Here is a 19,701-nt window from a genome sequence, read left to right on the forward strand (position 1 = left end):
AGAAAGTGGATACAGAAAAGGTTTTCTCCTCTTATAATACTAGAACTTGTGGATATCTAAAAAAGCTGAATGCTGGAAGATTCAGGAGAGACAAAAGAAAGTACTTCTTCACATACTGCATTGTTATGGAACACATTCCCACAAGACGTAGTGATGGCCACCAACTTGGCTGGCTTTTAAAAAGGATTACACAAATTCACGGAGGATAAGGCTATCAATGGCTACAAAGCCACAATGTATATGTTTTACCTCCACTATTGGAGGCGGTATGTCTCTGAATACAAGTTGCTGGTAATCACAAAAGGGGAAAACACTCTTGTATTCAGGTTCTGCTTTCAGGCTTCCCATAAGCATCTGGTTGGCCACTGTGAGAACAGGATGTCTGATCCAGCAGTTTCTTCTTATGCTCTTATGTTTTAGTTCCCAAATGGAAGCTATTCTTTATTTTTTAAAAAAATGTTATGGGTATTTAAGTCATTTGTATAAAAGATATCTTACTGTATGTTAGGTATGATTTCAATAACATTGACAATTTTTTTTTAAGAAATGTAGAATGGCCTTCTCTCATGGGTATTATACATAGCAAGACAAAAATAACCTGCTCTGAAAATCAGAAACAAATAAAACAAACTCTTGAGCCAAAATGTTTATACTATAATTTGAAAAGTCTAGATTTACTAAGAACAAATTTACTTGTGGGCAAATCTTATTTAACAGTCCTAAGAAAACATACCGGAGTGGGCTGCAAAGCAATGTTTCTGAGTTTGCAGCTCAGCTTTAAAACAAAGGTCTTAACAGAACACAAAACATTTAAAATGTAACAAACCAAGAACAGCTGTTGCCCATTATATTCCAGTAGGGGGAACTAAAGATTCACAATCTAACATGGCTCACAGGCCTGTGTATATTCCTCTAACCCACTGTCTAATCTTCAGTGCTAACATCAAATACCTAGTAGCTACTTCTGTGATCACACAAGGCCTTTGCTGCACTTTATACACTAAAGACATTGGGAATATGCAGACATACATCTTTGATTCAGCTATGCCTTTAACTAATCACCCTATTTTCTTTTGAGATAGATTCCTACATGTTTATTCTTGAGCTTCTTGCAGTTTCATTTGCATTTACTTGGTAACAAGGCTTTTCCCCTTCACACACATAATATTTTTCTTCTCCCAGATGAACTGAAAAGGAAAGATTGCCTCTTCTCTCCCCTCACCTCATTGCTGTAAATCAGCTTTTACAGTCCCATGTGAGCTCACCTAAACTTTACTTATTCCAGGGTCACACACATTGTAAGGGCTTGAACAGAGATGAAGGTGGTCTCTTTAAAATTTTAGAGAACAGGTAGTTTTAAATTAAGAGCACTGATTTGTTTATAAACTTATTGTGATGTATTGTTTACATATGTTACATTTGCGTTATACCAATATATTCAAAAATTAAAAATAAAAGGATGGGCGAACAGAGAAGCAAAACAAAACTAAAAAATGCATATTCTTGACCCAGATTTACTAGAGCTAATTTAGACACAATGCAAATCCTGTTTACTCAGAAGTAAATCTCACTATATTCAGTGCAGTTTATTGTTAGATAAGTGTGAAGAGGATTGCAACTACAATCACTATGATTATGAGGGTTGTTTGAAAAACCTATGAATGACTTCTCCATCAAGGACCAACCAATGCCATGCAGGAACCTCTGAACATAGTGGCTGTTCAGAATGTGCAGAGCTGGTGACATGATTGCTTTGGCACACACACAAGTTAGAATTCTATTCAACTTATGTTCTTGAAAGCATGAACATTTAATCTAGTTTGGGGACTGTTTTGTTTGTACAAGACTTCAGCATAGACTCATTGGGCAAGATGGGAAAGGGTGGTTATCCTGGGACACAGAGATTGGAACACACTTTGTTTTGGCATCACTCTTTTCTTTTCTTACTACAGTAGGGCCCTGCTTCCCGGCGCTTCGCTTCCCGGCATTCCGCTAATGTGGCGGCTTTGATTCTCCAATTTTAAAGCCGATTTTGCCCTTTTGCGGCATTTTGCGGCATTTTCGTGCAACGCGCCCCATTATATTCAATGGGGTTCCGCTTTATGGCGATTTCTGCTTTACGGCGGGGGTCCGGAATGGAACCTGTTGTATAAGCGGGGCCCGCCTGTACAATGGAGTCCTTGTGTAATGCATTCTGTAATAGTATGGGAAATTTCAGACAACTTTCTATATACAAGATAAATGGGAAGGCAACAAATTTAAAATATAAGACTATCTGTTTTACTGTGCTAATATGTACATAAAACTAACCTAAATTCAAAAGTCATACACCCCATGCATTTAAAACACACCCCTCCCCAAAGGATCCTGGGAACAATAGTTTGCCTTTCTCAGAGCTATAATTCTCAGCACCCTTAACAAAGTACAGTTCCCAGGGTTGTTTTTTTTTGGGGGGGGATGTGTTTTAACTGTATGGTGTACACACAGCCGTACTTTGAAAAGTCACAATGCACAAAAAAGAGCCATTTAAATAAGCACTGAACAAACTGCCAATGTGTGCCAAAAGCTGGCTGCCCAGTCCTTTGTTTCTTACTAAGGATTCTCAGAGTTCAATAAGCCTTATTCCCTAAAAAGTATGCATAGAATTGTGGCCTTTATCCTTTACATGACACGTACACATATATGGTATATGATATCTGCACATATATACACTTTTCAGGTAGTCACAACGTGGGATATTTATACTGACAAGTTGGTTGTGTAAAGTGGTCATGATGCACCTCTGCCATGTCATATACAGAGCTCAGTTTGAGGCAAGATCCTGGAACCTAACCATAATGTTGTATTACAATGCACACTTACTCAAGAGTAAGCCCAACTGTACTCACTGAGTAAATAAGAGTGTCATTACTTGTATAATTTAATAAGAGTGTCATTACTTGTATAATTTAACTTGTTGCTGTACTTTGTATTGTGCTTTTAACTCATATTTTTAACTCTGTACCCTTATTGTTAGCCATCCACAGTTCTCTTGAGAGGAAGGATGAGCTATAAGCAATGATAAATACTAGCTGATTGTCAGTCCTGAAAGATGTGAGATAATAAGGGGACTTTGAACATGTGCAGAATGAGTTCCCTTCCTAATACTTTTTTTAGATGTTTTTTAAATATGTTTTGTTTTGATATATTTTAAAGTCTGTTGTTAAGATGTTTTAGAGTGTTCTTAGTGTTTTGCTTGTCACCCTGGGCTCCTCTGGGAGGAAGGGTGGGATATAAATTTAATTAACAACAAGCAGCTGGCTATCACTACACACCTGGAATTAAGTCATAATCGACTTGAAGGCACATAACAACAACAACTATGTAAGGTTAAGTCCTCTCTTTTAAGAAAGTGTGATCACATGAAAGAGTAGTGGGGAGAGGTTAAAACTGTAGTCTTTCAGAAAGCTCCCTGTGAGAGAAAAGAGAGGAGTAAGAATGAATAATTAGGAAAGAGACTTCCATGAAATCGCTCGTTGAGAAAATTACCTGCCCATTAAATGAGAAGCAGTGAGAAGCAATCATGTTAATGTTACCTATAGCCAACAGTAAAAAGGGAAGGAGGCTTGAGAAGGAAAGGAGATGAGGTAGGGGGGTGAGAAAGGGAGCGCTGCTCCCCCCCCCGTCTTTTTTCAATCCTTCAGCTGTCTCACGTTGTCTCTCTTTCCCTCCCACCGCTGTCCCTCGGGGGAACATGAGCGTGGGTGTGGTGTTTTACAGTGGTTTAATCCACATCCCAGCTCTTCTCATTCTGACTGGAAGGGAAACTGCTTTCTCATTCCCCCTCTGTATTTGCTCTACCAACATCAACAGAAAAAGAGCGAGCGAGCGAGCTGGGGCTGTGGGGAAGCCGCCAGGGCAAGCTTTAGCAGGAGGGTGCTGCTCTCTCACAAACAAACACCCCGCCGCGTCTGCCGCTTCCCGCCTCGCTCGACTCCTTCCACAGTGGCAGCGCTCGCCTGCTTCCACGCATAGCGGCGGCGGCGGCCTGCGACGGCGACCGCTTCGGCAAGCAGCAACAACCGTGTCTGCCACTCGCTCACTCCTCCAGCCTCAGCGGCATGTAGGGAGTTTTTTTTTCTCCTCAGTTTCTTCCCACACTGAGGGTGGGCATCGTTGGGGTGGTGTGGGTGAGCACCACGCGCCAAGTGAAGCAAGATGTTGCTCAGACGTCCCTCTTATGGAAGTTAAGGGAACCAACTCTGCAGCTTGAAGTGATTTGGGGGCGAGAAAGAAAATGAGAAGCAGAAGAGTTAAGCCAAACCTATGATTTGCCTTCCTCCTTCTCCGCCTTTTCGTCCGAGCGCCTAGAACTTTAGAGGGGGGGGGGAGTCAGACACTTTCTAGGAAAAAAATCCGCTTTCAGAGTCTCTCTTGTCTGCCGAAGAAATTCCAGGGTTTTGGATTGCAATGGAGAGCCTTAGCCACAGTTGAACAATTCCTTTGCCTCAGCTAGATTGGTGGGAATTTCGGAAGCGAAGCCGGCGTACCGAGCAAGGACCGGTGGAGCCCCCCTTCTCTCCCCCCCGGCGCTGCTAATCTGCATGGAGCTGAAAGTGTCCCATTCAAGCCCTTTTCTTTCTGCTGCTTTTGAGTCTCCCTCCGCGTATCCATAGGTCCTAGGAAAATCTTAAGTTTTGGGACTGCTCGCCTTTTTTTGCTCTCTCTGGAATTGGATTGCCTTTGAATATGTTAAAATGGGGCTTCTGACGCCACTCCTGCTGCTTGGATTTGCCTATTTTCAAGTTGATGGTAGGTTAAAATGTTGTGTTTTACTGTCATTTCTTTGGATTTCTTTGCATCCTGGCTTGGAACAGACCACGGAAAAAAGGACGTTCGGATTTTAGGCTTGAAATCCAGTGAATTGTTCATGGGCTTTTAATATGAAAGGGTGGAAAGAAGGGATGGCTATGGACATGCTTCCAATAATGCAAATCATCTTTGCCAACTTAATAGAAAAATAGTTAATGTACGCTATGAAGAAGCGTGTGTGTGAGGGAGTGAAATCAACCACACTAGTAAATCGCGACGCACCAACAGATTTCGATTGCTGCTATTTTTACCCCATGCTGCACTTTTTAGGTGAAAAGTGGACTAATTAAATGGGGGTAATTGTGCTTTCGATTCCGGGGAGGTTGAATGAGAAATTTGCCACTATGAGGTTCTAACTGCTCCATTTACCCATGCACGCAGAAAAAAATGCACTAACGTGTGGAATGCGCTAAGAGGTGTGAAAAAAAATCGCCTGTGAGATGCGGTGTGAGGCGGAAAGTATACAATGTACGAGTGTGAAAGTGGGTCGTGTCTGTGGAAATCTCCCAGAATAGCAGAATCTCCAACCAGCTTCTGCCACAGGGAGAAGCTCAGATTCCACTGTTTAAAGACAATGGGGATTTTGAACAGGTGCCCTAGGTGTCTCCCCTGCTGTAAAGGCAATCTCCCTTGCATAGGGTTTTGTCTTTTGTTCAGCTTGCTCAGCTTCCCTAAAGTAATTCTAAGGTCTGGTCACTCAATCTAGAAGCATGCTGCAGGGAATTTCACATGGGTATTTAAAAACTAACAACACTGCTGGTTGCAGTGTTTGAAAAGAAGGAATTTGAGAGAAATCAAAGCAACAGTGTTTGTAAATGGCTAGCAGATATAATTCAATAGGTTAGGGATACTAATGAAAGCATGGATATGAATACAAAAATGTGCTGTAGATTGAATGCACAAGCAGGGTATTTTGTGCTTACAAATAGTTTACACGCTGAACAGTCATACTAAGCCTTTATGTCAACAGAGGTGATGAGGAAGTATGAGATGGTACTAGATCTTTGGCTATTGTCTTAATTTGGAGGTTTGGCATTATATCTTTGCAGAGGTGTCTTTGTTGAGTTTTGAATTATAACTTAATTTACGGGTTGATGCTGGATATTATGGGCAGGCTGTGAGACCAAACTTAGTCCTGGTAGGAAGCTGGTGCTAACAGCATTTAAGGTATCAATATGAAAGAGAGGCCTCTCTTGTAAGTGTAGCGTGATATTGTATTACCTACAACAATTGCATGCAGTTGTGGGCTACCCATCCCTCCCTCCCTCTCTCCCACCACACCTTTAGCAACCCAGGAGACAGTAGAGAATCTTGCTAAAAGCTGAGAATTGAGGCAATGTAAGTGTTGGTTCATAAGTTGTATAGTAAGTGTGTCATGTAATGTGTCCCACAGTTTAAAAAAAAATACAAAGAATTGTGATTCACATAAGTGGCATTGGAAAAATACATAAAACCAGAAAGTATCAGGCTGCAGCAATGTAGTTAATAGCCAGTGTTTTAAATTGTAGGTAGGTAGAAGGAATACAATTAAAGTGCTCAGTGGAAGTGACAGAATGAATCACAGGAGCCTGGTGTTACAGAATGTAATTAATGTACTAGGCTGTTAGAGATATAGGAAACAAATGCAATTAACCAGCTTGCTAGAAGGACAGGAGCAAGGCATAATGTATTCATGTTTTCTTCCATGGAGAACATAACTTGAACCTTTTTTTAAAAAAAAAATAAAAATCATTCTTCTACAAAGTTAGACTATAAACAAACTCTCTGGTCAGTTCTTGACAAATATGATATGGAGTTACCCAAAATAAATGTGATAAGCAATTCATGCAAAGGTTTTGGCTAGACTACATTAATCCTGAATGTAGAATTGCAGTCAATATTTGTTGTTGTTCTTGTTGTTCTGAAACACAAATATATATATGTTCTGAAATATTTATGTAAAATGCAGATCTATTTCTTGGAAGCCTATTATATTTAATATTAGCTTACTGATGTTTGAACCTTTCCAGAAACATAGAAACAAAATTTTTACCGTAGAATAGCAGGATGTCATTAAAGACTAACATTCCAATGTTAGCATTTTTACAGTATTGAGCAATGCTAAGTTTTAACATCACATGTTTTCAAGCATGTATAATACTAATCAGGGAGGCTGTCAAAGGTTCCATCAGTAGCACACCTGGATCCATCATAGTTTGTCTACTATACAATATCCCAATCAGTGTTTCCCACCGAGTATATGTATATATATTATTTGTTCTGTATTATGAACAAAACAACAATAAGCATAAAGAAAGCAAAATTGAGGGAGGGGAATCCGCTGTTGAGACTGGTTCCCTGCCCCCCTTGAAATAAAAATATAGGTCACCCTCACACACAAGTTAAAGCTCTGAGCTTCCCATATGTTAAATTGTCCCTTAATATTGTTGTTGTTGTTGCCATTTATCGGCTATGGGGCGGTATACAAATGCAATAAATAAATAAATATAAAAGTGTCAAAAATTGAAATTATGTTGACCATAGAGGAGGGCCACAAGCAGGTAAAAAGTTATCGCTCCCCTGGTGCGGCTTGCTACCATTTCTCTTGCCTCTCCTTCCTTCTAGGGGTGGTGGTGGGAGCCCCTGCCAGCTATGAGGCTCCAGGCCTCAAGCCTCAACGGGCCTGTGTGGCCATTGTTCTGAAGGCGGAGCATCTCTCCAGGAGGCAGGTTGTGATCAGAGAGCAGGACAGGCTTTAGCTGGGGGCTAAAGAGGGTGGCCATTGTGTTGATGTTGATGGGGGACTGCATGTGACCCCACAATAGGAAAATCAGAGGCCCACTCTGTCTGCATAGCTCTAGTGACTGGTTCGGTGGCCAGGAGGACCTGTCTCTGAGGGATTTTCCTCTTTCAACAAGCCCTTTAAGTAGAGACCTTATCCTAGTCTGCATCTGTGTTGGAATTGCTTTTTAATGTATTTTAAACCTTTAAAAAAATGTTTTAAAAGCTTTTTTAAAAATGTTTTTAAAGATGTTTTGTTTTAATATGTTTTTAATGGTTGTTGTGTTTTAATATGTTTTGAAGTCTGTTTTTATGATGTTTTAAAGTTTTAGTGCTTTCGTTTGCTGCTCTTACTGGAGAAACGGTGGGATATAGATCAAATAAATAAGTATATAAACAAATTTTTCTATTTTCTTGGCATGAATTCAACCAGAGACAAGTATCTATGACTGAGATGTAATGACAATGAACTCTACTTGCTGCCTATGCTGTGAGTACATAGGGAGACATGAGTGGCCTACGGGTGGTGTTGGTGTTGGTGTTATGTGCCTTCAAGTCGATTACGACTTATGGTGACCCTATGAATCAGTGGCCTCCAATAGTATCTGTCATGAACCACCCTGTTCAGATCTTGTAAGTTTAGGTCTGTAGCTTCCTTTATGGAATGAATCCATCTCTTGTTTGGCCTTCCTCTTTTTCTACTCCGTTCTGTTTTTCCCAGCATCATTGTCTTTTCTAGTGAATCATGTCTTACGATGTGTCAAAAGTTTGATAACCTCAGTTTCATCATTTTAGCTTCTAGTGATAGTTCTGATTGAATTTGTTCTAACGCCCAATTATTTGTCTCTTCGCAGTCCATGGTGTGTGCAAAGCTCTCCTCCAACACCACATTTCAAATGAGTTTATTTTTCTCTTATCCTCTTTTTTCACTGTCCAACTTTCACATCCATATGTAGAGATCAGGAATTCCATGGTCTGAATGATCCTGACTTTAGTGTTCAGTGATAGATCTTTGCATTTGAGGACCTTTTCTAGTTGTCTCATAGCTGCCCTCCCCAGTCCTAGCCTTCTTCTGATTTCTTGACTATTGTCTCCATTTTGGTTAATGACTGTGCCAAGGTATTGATTGTTGTTGCTGTTATGTGTGTCCAAGTTCTGTTGTCATTACTTTAGTCTTTTTGACATTCAGCTGTAGTCCTGCTTTTGTGCTTTCCTCTTGAACTTTCATCAGCATTCGTTTCAAATCATTCCTGGTTTCTGCTAGTAGTATGGTATCGTCTGCATATTTTAAATTATTGATAATTTCTCCCTGATATTTTCACACCTCCTTCATCTTGGTCCAATCCTGCTTCCTGTATGATATGTTCTGTGCAGTGGCGTACCAAGGGCAGAGCGGTGGGAGTGGGCCGCCCTGGGTGCAGGCAATAAGGGGGTGCATTGTCTTCTGCTACAGACCGTTGTTCCCCTGCCCCCTTATCACACAGGGTGCTGGCATGTGCTGCTCCCCCTCGCCTGGGTTTGTCTCCTGGGTGGAGGCAGCTCACCTTCTGTGGGGGGCTTCCCACCATCATCGCCATGTAGTAGCCCTGCCCGGACTTGCTGTGCAGGTTGTCCAGCATGCCCGCAAAGGTGTTGCCTCGGCCAAACTCATCTTGGTCCTCGGCCGAGTGCTGCACCCACGAGCTCAGCAGCCCACTTCACAAGGGCAGCCAGAGTCCAACAGGTGCCTGGACAGGGCCGTGCGCCACCCCGTAGCCCAGGCACAGCAGGAGCCCCAGCAGCACCCGAGCCATGTTGAGCTTCCTCGGCTCCTACGGGGGGAGGAGGAGGAGGAGAAGGAAGGGGGAAGGAGGAAAGGGCCATCGCAAAGCCCCCCTGCCAGGCTGTTGAGGGGTATGCAGTGGTGGGCCTCGAAGGAAGGAGCCGGCCCTGGGCGGGAAAGGCAGCATGACTCCCCACAGAGTGTATTATGGGATGAGGCAAAGTGGAGTGGGCTGCTAAAGGTGAGAGGAGCTCAGTTTTCTGCAACATAACTCTGTGCCAAGCACTGCGACTTCAGACCTGGAAGAGATCTGGGGGTGGGGGAGAAGTGTATAGCAAGCCCTTCTTGGATTTTCCCCTGCAAAAAACTCCAGGAAGGTGGCATATGTATTGCAGGGGGGCAAAGGCCTTCTTTGCTTTATTCAAAGCAGAACAGGGCATAAAAACATGGATTTGGGACTAAAAAGGGCAAAAGCAGTTCACCAATTTCAGTGTTCTCTGGGATTGGGCTGCTGCTTGCAGCTTGTTTGTGACTTTCTCTCAAGCCTGTCCGTCTAGAGCAGCCTTTCCCAACCAGTGTGCCTCCAGATATTGTTGGATCACAACTCCCATCAGCCTCAGCCAGCATTGCCAATGGTCAGGAAAGATGGGAATTGTGGTCCAACAACATCTGCACCCTGGTTGGGAAAGGCTGGTCTAGAGACTGCAGCAGGTCAGGACAATCCTCTTGCTCCTGCCCAAGCCTGCACTCTTTTTTCCCTTCTCTCCTGGCTGCCTGACCAGCAACAGGCTGCCAGGAGGCACCAGGGCAAGCAGAGGCCCTCTTTGCTCATAGTCAGAAGCTGCACTTGCAACTCCCATCCTCCTTTCTTTCAACGAGGAACAGAGTTACCCTCATTTCTTCCTCAATTGGAAAATGGCAACCTTACCCAGCCCATTCCTTAGAGATCTGTGCTAGAACCAGGTGCTTTCTGGCAGCACCTTTCAAAGTGAATATGTTTTGTCCAGTAACTCCACAAAATAATGTAGACGAAGCTGCACTAAAGTATCGCTCCACTGCTGGGGACTTCACTGTAGCTGCATCAGACTGGCAAGTACTCTGAGTAATTGGGGGGGGGGGCTTTGTGGGTAGGAAATTCTGTCCAAAAGCAAAATCTTGCTCTTTTGCTGATGCAGCCATTCTTCTGTCTTCTGAGCAGAGGAAAGGAGAGGAGGGGGTTGTTTTAGTGCAAAGGTGACAAGTGTGCAGGAATCTAGAATCTTTGAGAGAGCATGCATATCTGACATGGTGCCATGAGTTGAAGTGGCCACTATGCCCTGTGCCATGCTTATCTGGTCACTCTTGAAGCACAGCATTTTTAAATGGAAAGTATTACTTCAAATGTGGCCTCCTAGAAGAGGAGCATTTGCCTAGATTCTTAAGCACTGTGCTTGAGTGGCTTTGGTTGGGTCAGGGAGCCACCTGGTGCTGGTTAGTAGCCCTCTCTCTCCAAGGCATATTAGAGGGCCATGTAAATGGAAAGATGCTCCAAACAGTGACTAGGTGGGCCGACATCTTTTTTCTCCTCCTGTTTCTCCCTCATCTGAAAACAAACCAACCCTGAAGATTGGGGTTTTTTGTTTCTTAAAACTAAATTGCCAGCATATCTGCATTTATTGCTGCAGCCTAGAGCAATGTCTTTTTTGTTGCTCTGGGGGTCCAAGGAGAATAAAACACTGAGGTACTTGTGGCTGGCTTAGCCCCTGATGTGTGTGTCAAGTTTAGCCAATCTCTCAGAGCCAGGGGCAAAGCCAGATGTGAGATGCCTTTATTGTGCTCTTCCCAGAATGTGCTGCACTTGCCAGAGATTGCCAACGGGGGTGGGTAGGTCTTATTTGGCTTTTTTTAAAATTTCTCCAGAATGAGATGGGAGCATCTTTCGTTCACCCTCTTGCTTTTGTATCTGTTGTGGAGCTGGACAAAATCATCAACACAGGATACAAAAGCAGAGGTGCTAACAGCAGGCATCTCATTCTGATTTTTAAAATTATTTTGATGAAGTCATTGACAGATTTGCAGAAGTTAAGACTTGAAAACAGAAACTGTAATGTTATTCATTACTGCGTCAGACCAATATGTAGGTATATGTTTTTTCCTTTTTTCAAAAAATACATTAATGTAATTAAAAAGTATTAATCCATTACTTTTTTCCTTTTTTGTACTGTAATATATATTTTTATTTTTTTTACTGGCATGATTATATATATGAAGTTCAATAAAAGAAAGTTTTCACTGCCTGGTTTCTTTTCTGGCCATTGTTATTATTTGTTTCATTTCATGATTATTACTGAAAATAATTTTGTCGTATAGAGGAGAGGGGTGTTAAAATATGATCTGCTCCGGGTGTCAAATATGCTAGGTACGCCACTGGTTCTGTGTATAGATTAAACAAATATGGTGATAAAATACACCCCTGTCTCACACTCTTTCCAACTGAGAACCAATCGGTTTCTCCGTACTCTGTCCTTACAGTAGCCTCTTGTCCAGAGTATAGGTTACGCATCAGGACAATCAGATGCTGTGGTACCTCCATTTCTTTTAAAGCATTTCATAGTTTTTCATGATCTACATAGTCAAAGGCTTTGCTGTAATCTGTAAAGCACAGGGTGATTTTCTTCTGAAATTCCTTGGTCCATTCCATTATCCAACATATGTTTGCGATATGATCTCTGGTGCCTCTTCCCTTTCTAAATCCAGTTTGGACATCTGACATTTCAGCCTGACCACTGTTGTCCATGCACTGGTAACCTCCAGGCTGGATTACTGTAATGTGCTCTCTGTGGGGCTGCCCTTGAGGTTGGTCCGGAAGCGGCAGCTGGTTAAAAATGCAGTGGCGAGACTGCTCACTGGGGCAGGGTATTGCCAACGTCACCCCGCTGCTGAAAGAATTGCACTGGCTGCCCATTTGCTACCGGGCCAAGTTCAAGGTTCTGGTTTTGGTGTACAAAGCCCTATATAGCTTGGGACCAGGATACATGAAAGACCATCTTACCCCTTATATACCCAGTCGATCAGTGTGCTGTGCAGGTGAGGGCCTCCTGTAGATACCATCTTACCAGGAGGTTTGTTCTGCACAATATAGGAAATGGACCTTTAGTGTGGCAGCACTTGCCCTGTGGAATTCCCTCCCTTTGAATATTAGGCAGGTGCCATCTCTACTATCTTTTTGGTGCCTTTTGAAGACTTTCCTCTTTCAACAAGCCTTTTAGGTTGAGACCTATCCCAGTCTGCGTTAGAATTGCTTAATATGTTTTTTAATAATGTTTTTAACCCTTTTTTAAAGTTGTTTATTAAAATGTTTTTAACGCTGTTTTGTTTTAATGTATTTTAAGATCTGTTTTTATGATAAGTGTTTTTAGCACTTTGTTTGCTGCCCTGGGCTCCTGCTGGGAGGAAGGGTGGGATACAAATGAAATAATAAATAAATAAAATTTCTCACTCTATATATGGTAAGAGCCTTTGTTGTAGAATCTTGAGCATTAGTTGACTTGCATGGGATATTAAGGTGATAGTTCAATAATTACTGCATTCCCTGGGATCCCCTTTCTTTGGAATTGGGATGTATATTGAACGCTTCCAATCTATGGGCCGTTGTTTAGATTCAGATGGTAATTTTTATTACTACATGTGCTTTCCTAGTATTATAAAATTATAGAGCTCCATGCAAATGGAACAAGATGTGCAATTTATGTTGTGCATGTGGATTTATGGCAGTTCAGCACACATCCTTTGCAATCTAGGGACAACTGTAATGCCACCCACCCATTATTCTTCCATGAGAACAGTCTTGTGGCCAGTTCTGAAAGTTAAAAATGATCCGTGCCATACTACACACCCTGTTGATGTCATAATTGAAACAGCTTCTATTTTTTGTTCATTAGCTTCTTTCTTTGACTATTCTGATAGGAAAGGTGGAGTAGGGTCTCAGAGCATCTACAAAATCATGAACTGTGTAACAGTATAACACAAGAAGAGTGCTTCTGGATCAGGCCAAAGTCCTGTCTAGTCCAGCAACCTGTTTTCCACAGTAGCTAACTGAAAATGTACAGGAAGCCCAAAAGTAGAAGAGGGCAGTAGCCCTATCCCACAATTGTTTCAAGTGAGTGGTATTCAGAAGCATGCTGCCTCTGACCCTGCCATTAGGACTGGTAACTATTCACACTCATTCTTTGTGGATTTGTTGAATCCCTGTTTAAAGCTATCCAAGTTTGCTTTGATCACTACAACGTGTGGTGACACACACTTACACAGCTTGGGACCACAATACCTGATGGAATGCCTCTCCCGACACTAACCTACCCATACACTACGTTCAACATCAAAGGTCCTCCTTTGGGTGCCTACTCGGAGGGAAGCTGGGAGGATGGCAACAAGGGAGAGGGCTTTCTCAGTGGTGGCCCCCACATTATGGAATGATCTCCCTGACGAGGTGTGCCTGGCGCCAACACTGTTATCTTTTTGATGCCAGGTCAAGACTTTCCCCTTCTCCCAGGCATTTTTAACAGCATTTAAATAGCATGTGTTTTAACTTGCCTATAGGTTTCTATGGGTTTTAGTTTGGTATGGTTTAAATTTGTATACTTGTTTTTAATGTTTTTAATTGTTGTAAACTGTCCAGAGAGCTTCGGCTATGAAGCGGTAAATAAATAAATAATGGTTTAATTATGTGCAGAAGTACTTCCTTCTGAATCTCCTACCATGACTGGATGACCCCAAATTCTAGTATTATGAGAGAGGGATGAAAACATGTATCTTTCCACCTTATCTACATCATGCATAATTTTATACACCTATTATGTCCTTTCCTATTCCCCCTTTTTCTACAGAAAAAGCCCCAAATATTGCAGTCTTTGTGTAGCCATCCTTTGAGATGTGGCAATCAGAATGGCACATAGCATTGTATGGCTGCACCATAGGTTTGTATAAACTTTATACTATAAAGACATTACAATGCTATTAGTTTTATTTTTGATACCTTTCATAATGAATCCCAATATGGACTTCACCTATTTTATGGCACCTATTTTATGACAGCCGCACATTAGGTCAAATTTCTAAAAAACATTTAAGTGTGATATGTTTTCCAGTTCTTGTTGAACCAGTTGCCTTTAGTGGAACTTAAATCACAGAGAATCACAGTTGCCACTCTGGAACAGATAATGTTTTAAACAATGCAAAATGCACTTCTTGTAATAGATCCTCTTTGAGCGTAATAGGTTTTTCTGTGGTACAAGTTTGTGTTGATCATAGACAGGACTAAACTTACAACATACTGTCACAACAAAACAGTGGATTCTAAACATTACTTCTCTTAGCATCAATGCTTTTTCAACAATAAAATATAAATATTACAGGCTTAACCTGACAATGCTGACATTTCACTTCTGGCTCTGAAATACAGCATCTTGAAAACTCACTGTGGGAAACTCTGCCTGTATCTTTTTGCCCCAAGGTGACTGGAGAATTCTGTACAAGAAATTACCAAATAAAGTTGAACAACAGCTGAAAAAATTCCCTAGTCCATTGTTTGACAGCAGTACCATGATGCTGTGCTAGCAATACATACGGTGCTGTGCTACACACCTTGAGAAACAATGGACACAGAGAACCTAATCTCGCAACCCAAATTTCTTATGTCTTCACAGTTACATGAGTTCAAGGTGTAAGGAAGCTGGGGAACCTCAGGCATGGGCCCCAAATGTGGCCCTCCAAGCCTGCCTATCTGGTTCTCAGAACTCTCCCCAGGCCACACCCTCACTGTTTGTTTTGCACCTCAAGTGCCTTTTCCTGGTTAGAATGTGTCCTCAAACTCTGATAGTGCCTCCTGCTGGCCTGCATGAAGGATTGAGTGGGTTGTATGAGTGTGTGTAGAAACTAGATCACTGTACAAAGGTAGAAATTTATGTGTGTTGCTCTGCCCACATTTGCCTCTGGTGCTGTCTGCTGCTGGCATATGCCTCCCCAAAGGTTGCCCCGAAGGGAATGCTATTCTTAGGCTATTTAGGCTGAAAAAGGTTTCTCATTCCTGGTGTAAGGGTACTTTTTCATAAAGAAGCATCCAGAAATTCAGAAACAAGTCCTATTGACCTCAATGGGAATCACTCTTTAGTAAGTATGATCTTAGAAATGTCACCGAAACAGGCTACTAGACCCAAACTACAAGTGATGTTTAATAGTTCCTGCTGGTAGGAAGGGAGGGATATAAATCAAATAATAGATAAATAAATAAATAACATAAAAATATGTGGTTTAACATGTTATGTAGTTTGGCGCTGGTATACATGAATCAGTTTTCTGACTGCACAGACGTCTGATCAGTAGTTTAAAGTTGGAAGTGTAATCATGATTATCTGTGGAAAAGTACTGTCAATTGATTTCGATTTTGAACTGCTGTCTAGACGATATATTAGTTGAGTATCTGTGTCCTTAAGTATAGGGTTATTTAAAGCCAAATTGCTAGTACCCCATATGGATCAGGATCCTAGTGTAGCTGGTACCAGGTGTACAGTATTAAACCCACATATGTTCCCCACACTTGGGTCCTGGCAATTTGGGTGTGCATGTGCACAAACACAAAGCTAATATCTAGATTGTCCCTGAATCAGCATAGGATCTGACTGGGAAATCTGATGGTTTTTGGAAAGAAAGCCAGTATTGTTTAATAATAATTTTGGAACAGGCTAGACATATGTTGACCAAAAAGTTAATTCTTAAAAAGGCATCCTGTTTTACTTGTTAGGACATTTACCTGAGGACAGATTTTGCCTGCAGCTTAGCGGAATGGCTTAAATAATAACTAAAACAAAATCTAGGCCCAAACCCTACAGCCTGATGCATTTTGTCCATTTTATTACACACCACATTGCTAAACAAATATTATTTACAGATGAATAATATATTCAGCAGCCTCTGCCTCTTTGGTCTGAAATAAGGCCATCTGTTGTCTTACTGTTATTGGAAGGACTGATCTGTCTTTGGTTGTCACCTGGGTTCCCACCCCGTATAACAATTATTGAAAAATGCCAATGCCTTGGTTGGCTGATTATTTAGAAATTATATTGATCATTTCTTGCCAACAGTCTAGATTTTGGAGCTAGTTTCTGCATGTTTGTGGAAATCTCTTGTTTTGTTCTGTAGGAAGCAGGTGGTATTTATACTTCTCAAAAATTAAACCCTACATTTTATTTGTTAAAGCAAAAAACCCATTATACCTATGTGTGAGTTAGTATTAGATGAAATCTAGGCCCTTGGTTTTTTTAATCATTACAAACAACTGTTACATCCAAGGTCCTTTAATGAATGGAAAATGTTCCCTTTCTGTTTCAAAAGCACCAGAATATTCACATTTATAAAGATGGGACTATTCTCCTAAGTAAAGGAAGAGCTATATTCCCCCACCCCCAAATTCTGACTTTTACCACATAGGGTCTTGATTTATGATGCTTTTAAAGCTAGGCCACTTATTGGGCAGCTGGGCATTTGGACAGGGACACTGTTATGAAGATGAACTTTTGGAGCTACTGGTTCTGTTGCCTATTGCATCTTTACAGCAATACGTTTAGCCTGCCGACTTTCTGGGAGTGGCAAAAGGGAGGATTTCCAAGTCATGCTTCTCTTTCTTTTCTTCTTTCTGTTCCAGCTCAGAAAAATGGCTAGCATATGAGTGGATTGGGCAACAATGTGTCAGGAAATGCAGCCATGTAGTACAGTATGTAATTTACGTCAGAGTACAGAGATCTCTGTGCAGAGGAAATGGCCAACCAAGCTGTTTCAAAGCCAGCCCAGCCTCAGCGTAAGGAAAATCATGTATACCTTCATCTTAAGTAGGGCACTTATATTTATTTTGCTAAAAGAATATGACCCAGGAAACCAACAAGGTGGCTTTCCAGTTTATGTACTTGTAGAAAAACCAAACACTTGCACTTCGCAAATGCACTGCACTTTACAAATGACAGTGTAAATAGTCCGTACAGGGCAGCCCTTAGTGATACAAGTTCTAATTTTGCCATTTTGTTTTTAAAAAAAGTACTAACAATCATTTAAATTGGAATGTTTAAAGAAATTCTTTGAGAATGGTGTTCAATCTTTTTGCGTAGAGCTTGTTCCTACAACTCTGAAGCTGTGGCAAACATGTTAGCTCTTGTGTGTTCCTTTTACATCAGGTGCTTAAAATAGACTAAACAAAGGGCTCTCAAAGGAATAATATTCTGCCCTAAAGAGTTACACTGATTGCAGTTATGTCCTTTCTCTCTCTTTGAAAATTTGCTGCTAAGGAGGACATTTTGCTTTTTTTTTTTTTTGATTCGGTCTCTGAAGTTTGATGTTGAGTTTTTGATCTTCTAATGTAGTAAAGAAACAATCCAGGATAAGAGTTTGGTATTGCATTCAGGATTAATTACTGTATCAATAGTAGTTTCACTAACATGAATAATTAAAAAAAACAAATTAAGATGTCAGATTATCGTATGCTGTGACTAAATAGAATGTTATGACAATGGGTTTGTGTGTGAAAGTAGATCTTCCACCCTTGAATTTCCTGATTAACACTGATAGAGGCCAGAAGGTATGCAGAGCATTGGTTGTTTCTCAGCACTTGGCTGTGCCTGGTCAGAAATATTCCCCTTGACAATTTTAGAAAATAATTACACATTAGGATTAGAATTGGTACAGTGCTTTGGTAGAGCATATCCTCGCCTCTCGCCAAATGTGGATGAACACAATTTATGCAGAGAAACAAGTAAGGGCTATTCTGACTTGAGCACAAGGTGAAAGACTGTCTTACATCTTATATACCCTGTCGATCACTGATGTCTGGTGGTGAGAGCCTCCTGCAAATACCATCTTATCAGGAGGTTCATTCCACACAAGCATAGGACATGGACCTTTAGTGTTGTCACACCGATCCTTTGGAATTTCTTCCCTTAAGTATTAGATAGGCACCATCTGTTACCTGTTTGGTGCCTATTGAAGACCTTCTTCTTTCAACAAGCCACGTAAGTAGAGACCTTGTCCCAATCTGTATTTGTTTTGGAATTGCTTTTTAAAATATTTTTAAAGATTTGTTAAAATATGTTTTTAAGATGTTTTATTTTAAAAATATTTTAAAGATGTGTTTGAGATTTTTTAAGATGTTCTTAGTGTTTTGTCCTTTGCTTACTTCCCTGGGCTCATTTTGGGAGGAAGGGCAGTATAGAAGTTTAATAAATAAAATCTTGGCGAGCTTGGGTCCTGTGGAGATTTATACTTCATACCTTATTAGCACAGGCCATTACTTCAGTTTAACCAACCTGTTCTGCTGTCATGAGGGAGCAGATAAAATGAAGAGATACTAATAATTCCAGAGTAGAGATGGAAAGATCTGTTAATTTCTGTTCTCTTAGTTTCTCATTTTTCCAATTTTGAATGCAGTTCTCCAAGTTTCTACAGCAATTTGTGATTTTTTTTAAAAAAAATCCTCATGAAAATTCTCCAGCATTCTTCTAATGAACACATTTTTGCAGGCAGTTTTGACTAATGTACCGTAGGGTCTTTTCAGCATTCTGCTTTTTGGTGTTCTGCTAATACGGCGGTTTTCAAGTACAGTAGGGCCCCACTCATAGGGCGCTTGTTCAGCTTTTTTGGTGTTTTTTGGCATGACACACTCCGAGAAGGGCGTTGGGTGCCATTTTATTGTCAGTGTTCCACTTTTCAGCAATTTTTGCTTTTCGGTGGGAGTCTGGAACCTAACCTGTCGTATGAGTGGGGCCCTACTGTACACATTTTTGCAAGCAATTTCTCATTATATAATGCATTTTGTATGTTACTCATATATTCATTATTATGTACACTTTCCCCTCACATATGTATTTTTGTCAACATTATTTGATTGGTGAACTGCATTGCAAAATTCAAATAAGTGCAAATTTTGAAGGATGGCTGTGTTTCAGTCCTCACATTGTTTTGTAAAGAGCAAATTCGATATATTTGTCTTGAAACGCAAACTGAATAGAGTTTCTCACCCATCCCTATTCCAGAGAAACCCACCACTGTGCCCACATTACTTATGTGTAGAATATAATTGAATGCATACCAGAGTGGTCCATGCTTTTAGCCCCATGCTGACATTTTTCTTTAATAGCCATGCAGTGCATGGCTGTCTGTATAAAATGGTCAACCTGTGTCAGGCCCAGGATGGAACTCAGGAACCAGACTGGTGGTTGAAAACAATTCACTTTTTATTAAGGTAATATCCAAACAGAGACTGCGCCTTCTCATGAAGCAACACAGAGTTACAGGTCCTGCGACGTAGA

At 41.0% G+C, this 19,701-nt stretch overlaps 1 protein-coding gene across 13 annotated transcripts in view; it reads left to right on the forward strand.

The window, feature by feature from the left end:
• Positions 1 to 3,321: 3,321 nt before the first annotated feature.
• Positions 3,322 to 19,701, forward strand: part of ROBO2 (roundabout guidance receptor 2) — an 863,595-nt gene continuing 847,215 nt past the window's right edge. For all 13 annotated transcript variants that reach the window (XM_061627931.1, XM_061627933.1, XM_061627938.1 and 10 more), the window contains exon 1: positions 3,322 to 4,791. In XM_061627931.1, the coding sequence (XP_061483915.1) occupies positions 4,737 to 4,791 (55 nt within the window). In that variant the 5' untranslated portion in view covers positions 3,322 to 4,736. The remainder of the gene's footprint in view (positions 4,792 to 19,701) is intronic.

This window comes from Rhineura floridana, chromosome 5 (genome assembly GCF_030035675.1).
Source record: "Rhineura floridana isolate rRhiFlo1 chromosome 5, rRhiFlo1.hap2, whole genome shotgun sequence".
In the NCBI taxonomy this organism is placed as follows: domain Eukaryota; kingdom Metazoa; phylum Chordata; class Lepidosauria; order Squamata; family Rhineuridae; genus Rhineura; species Rhineura floridana.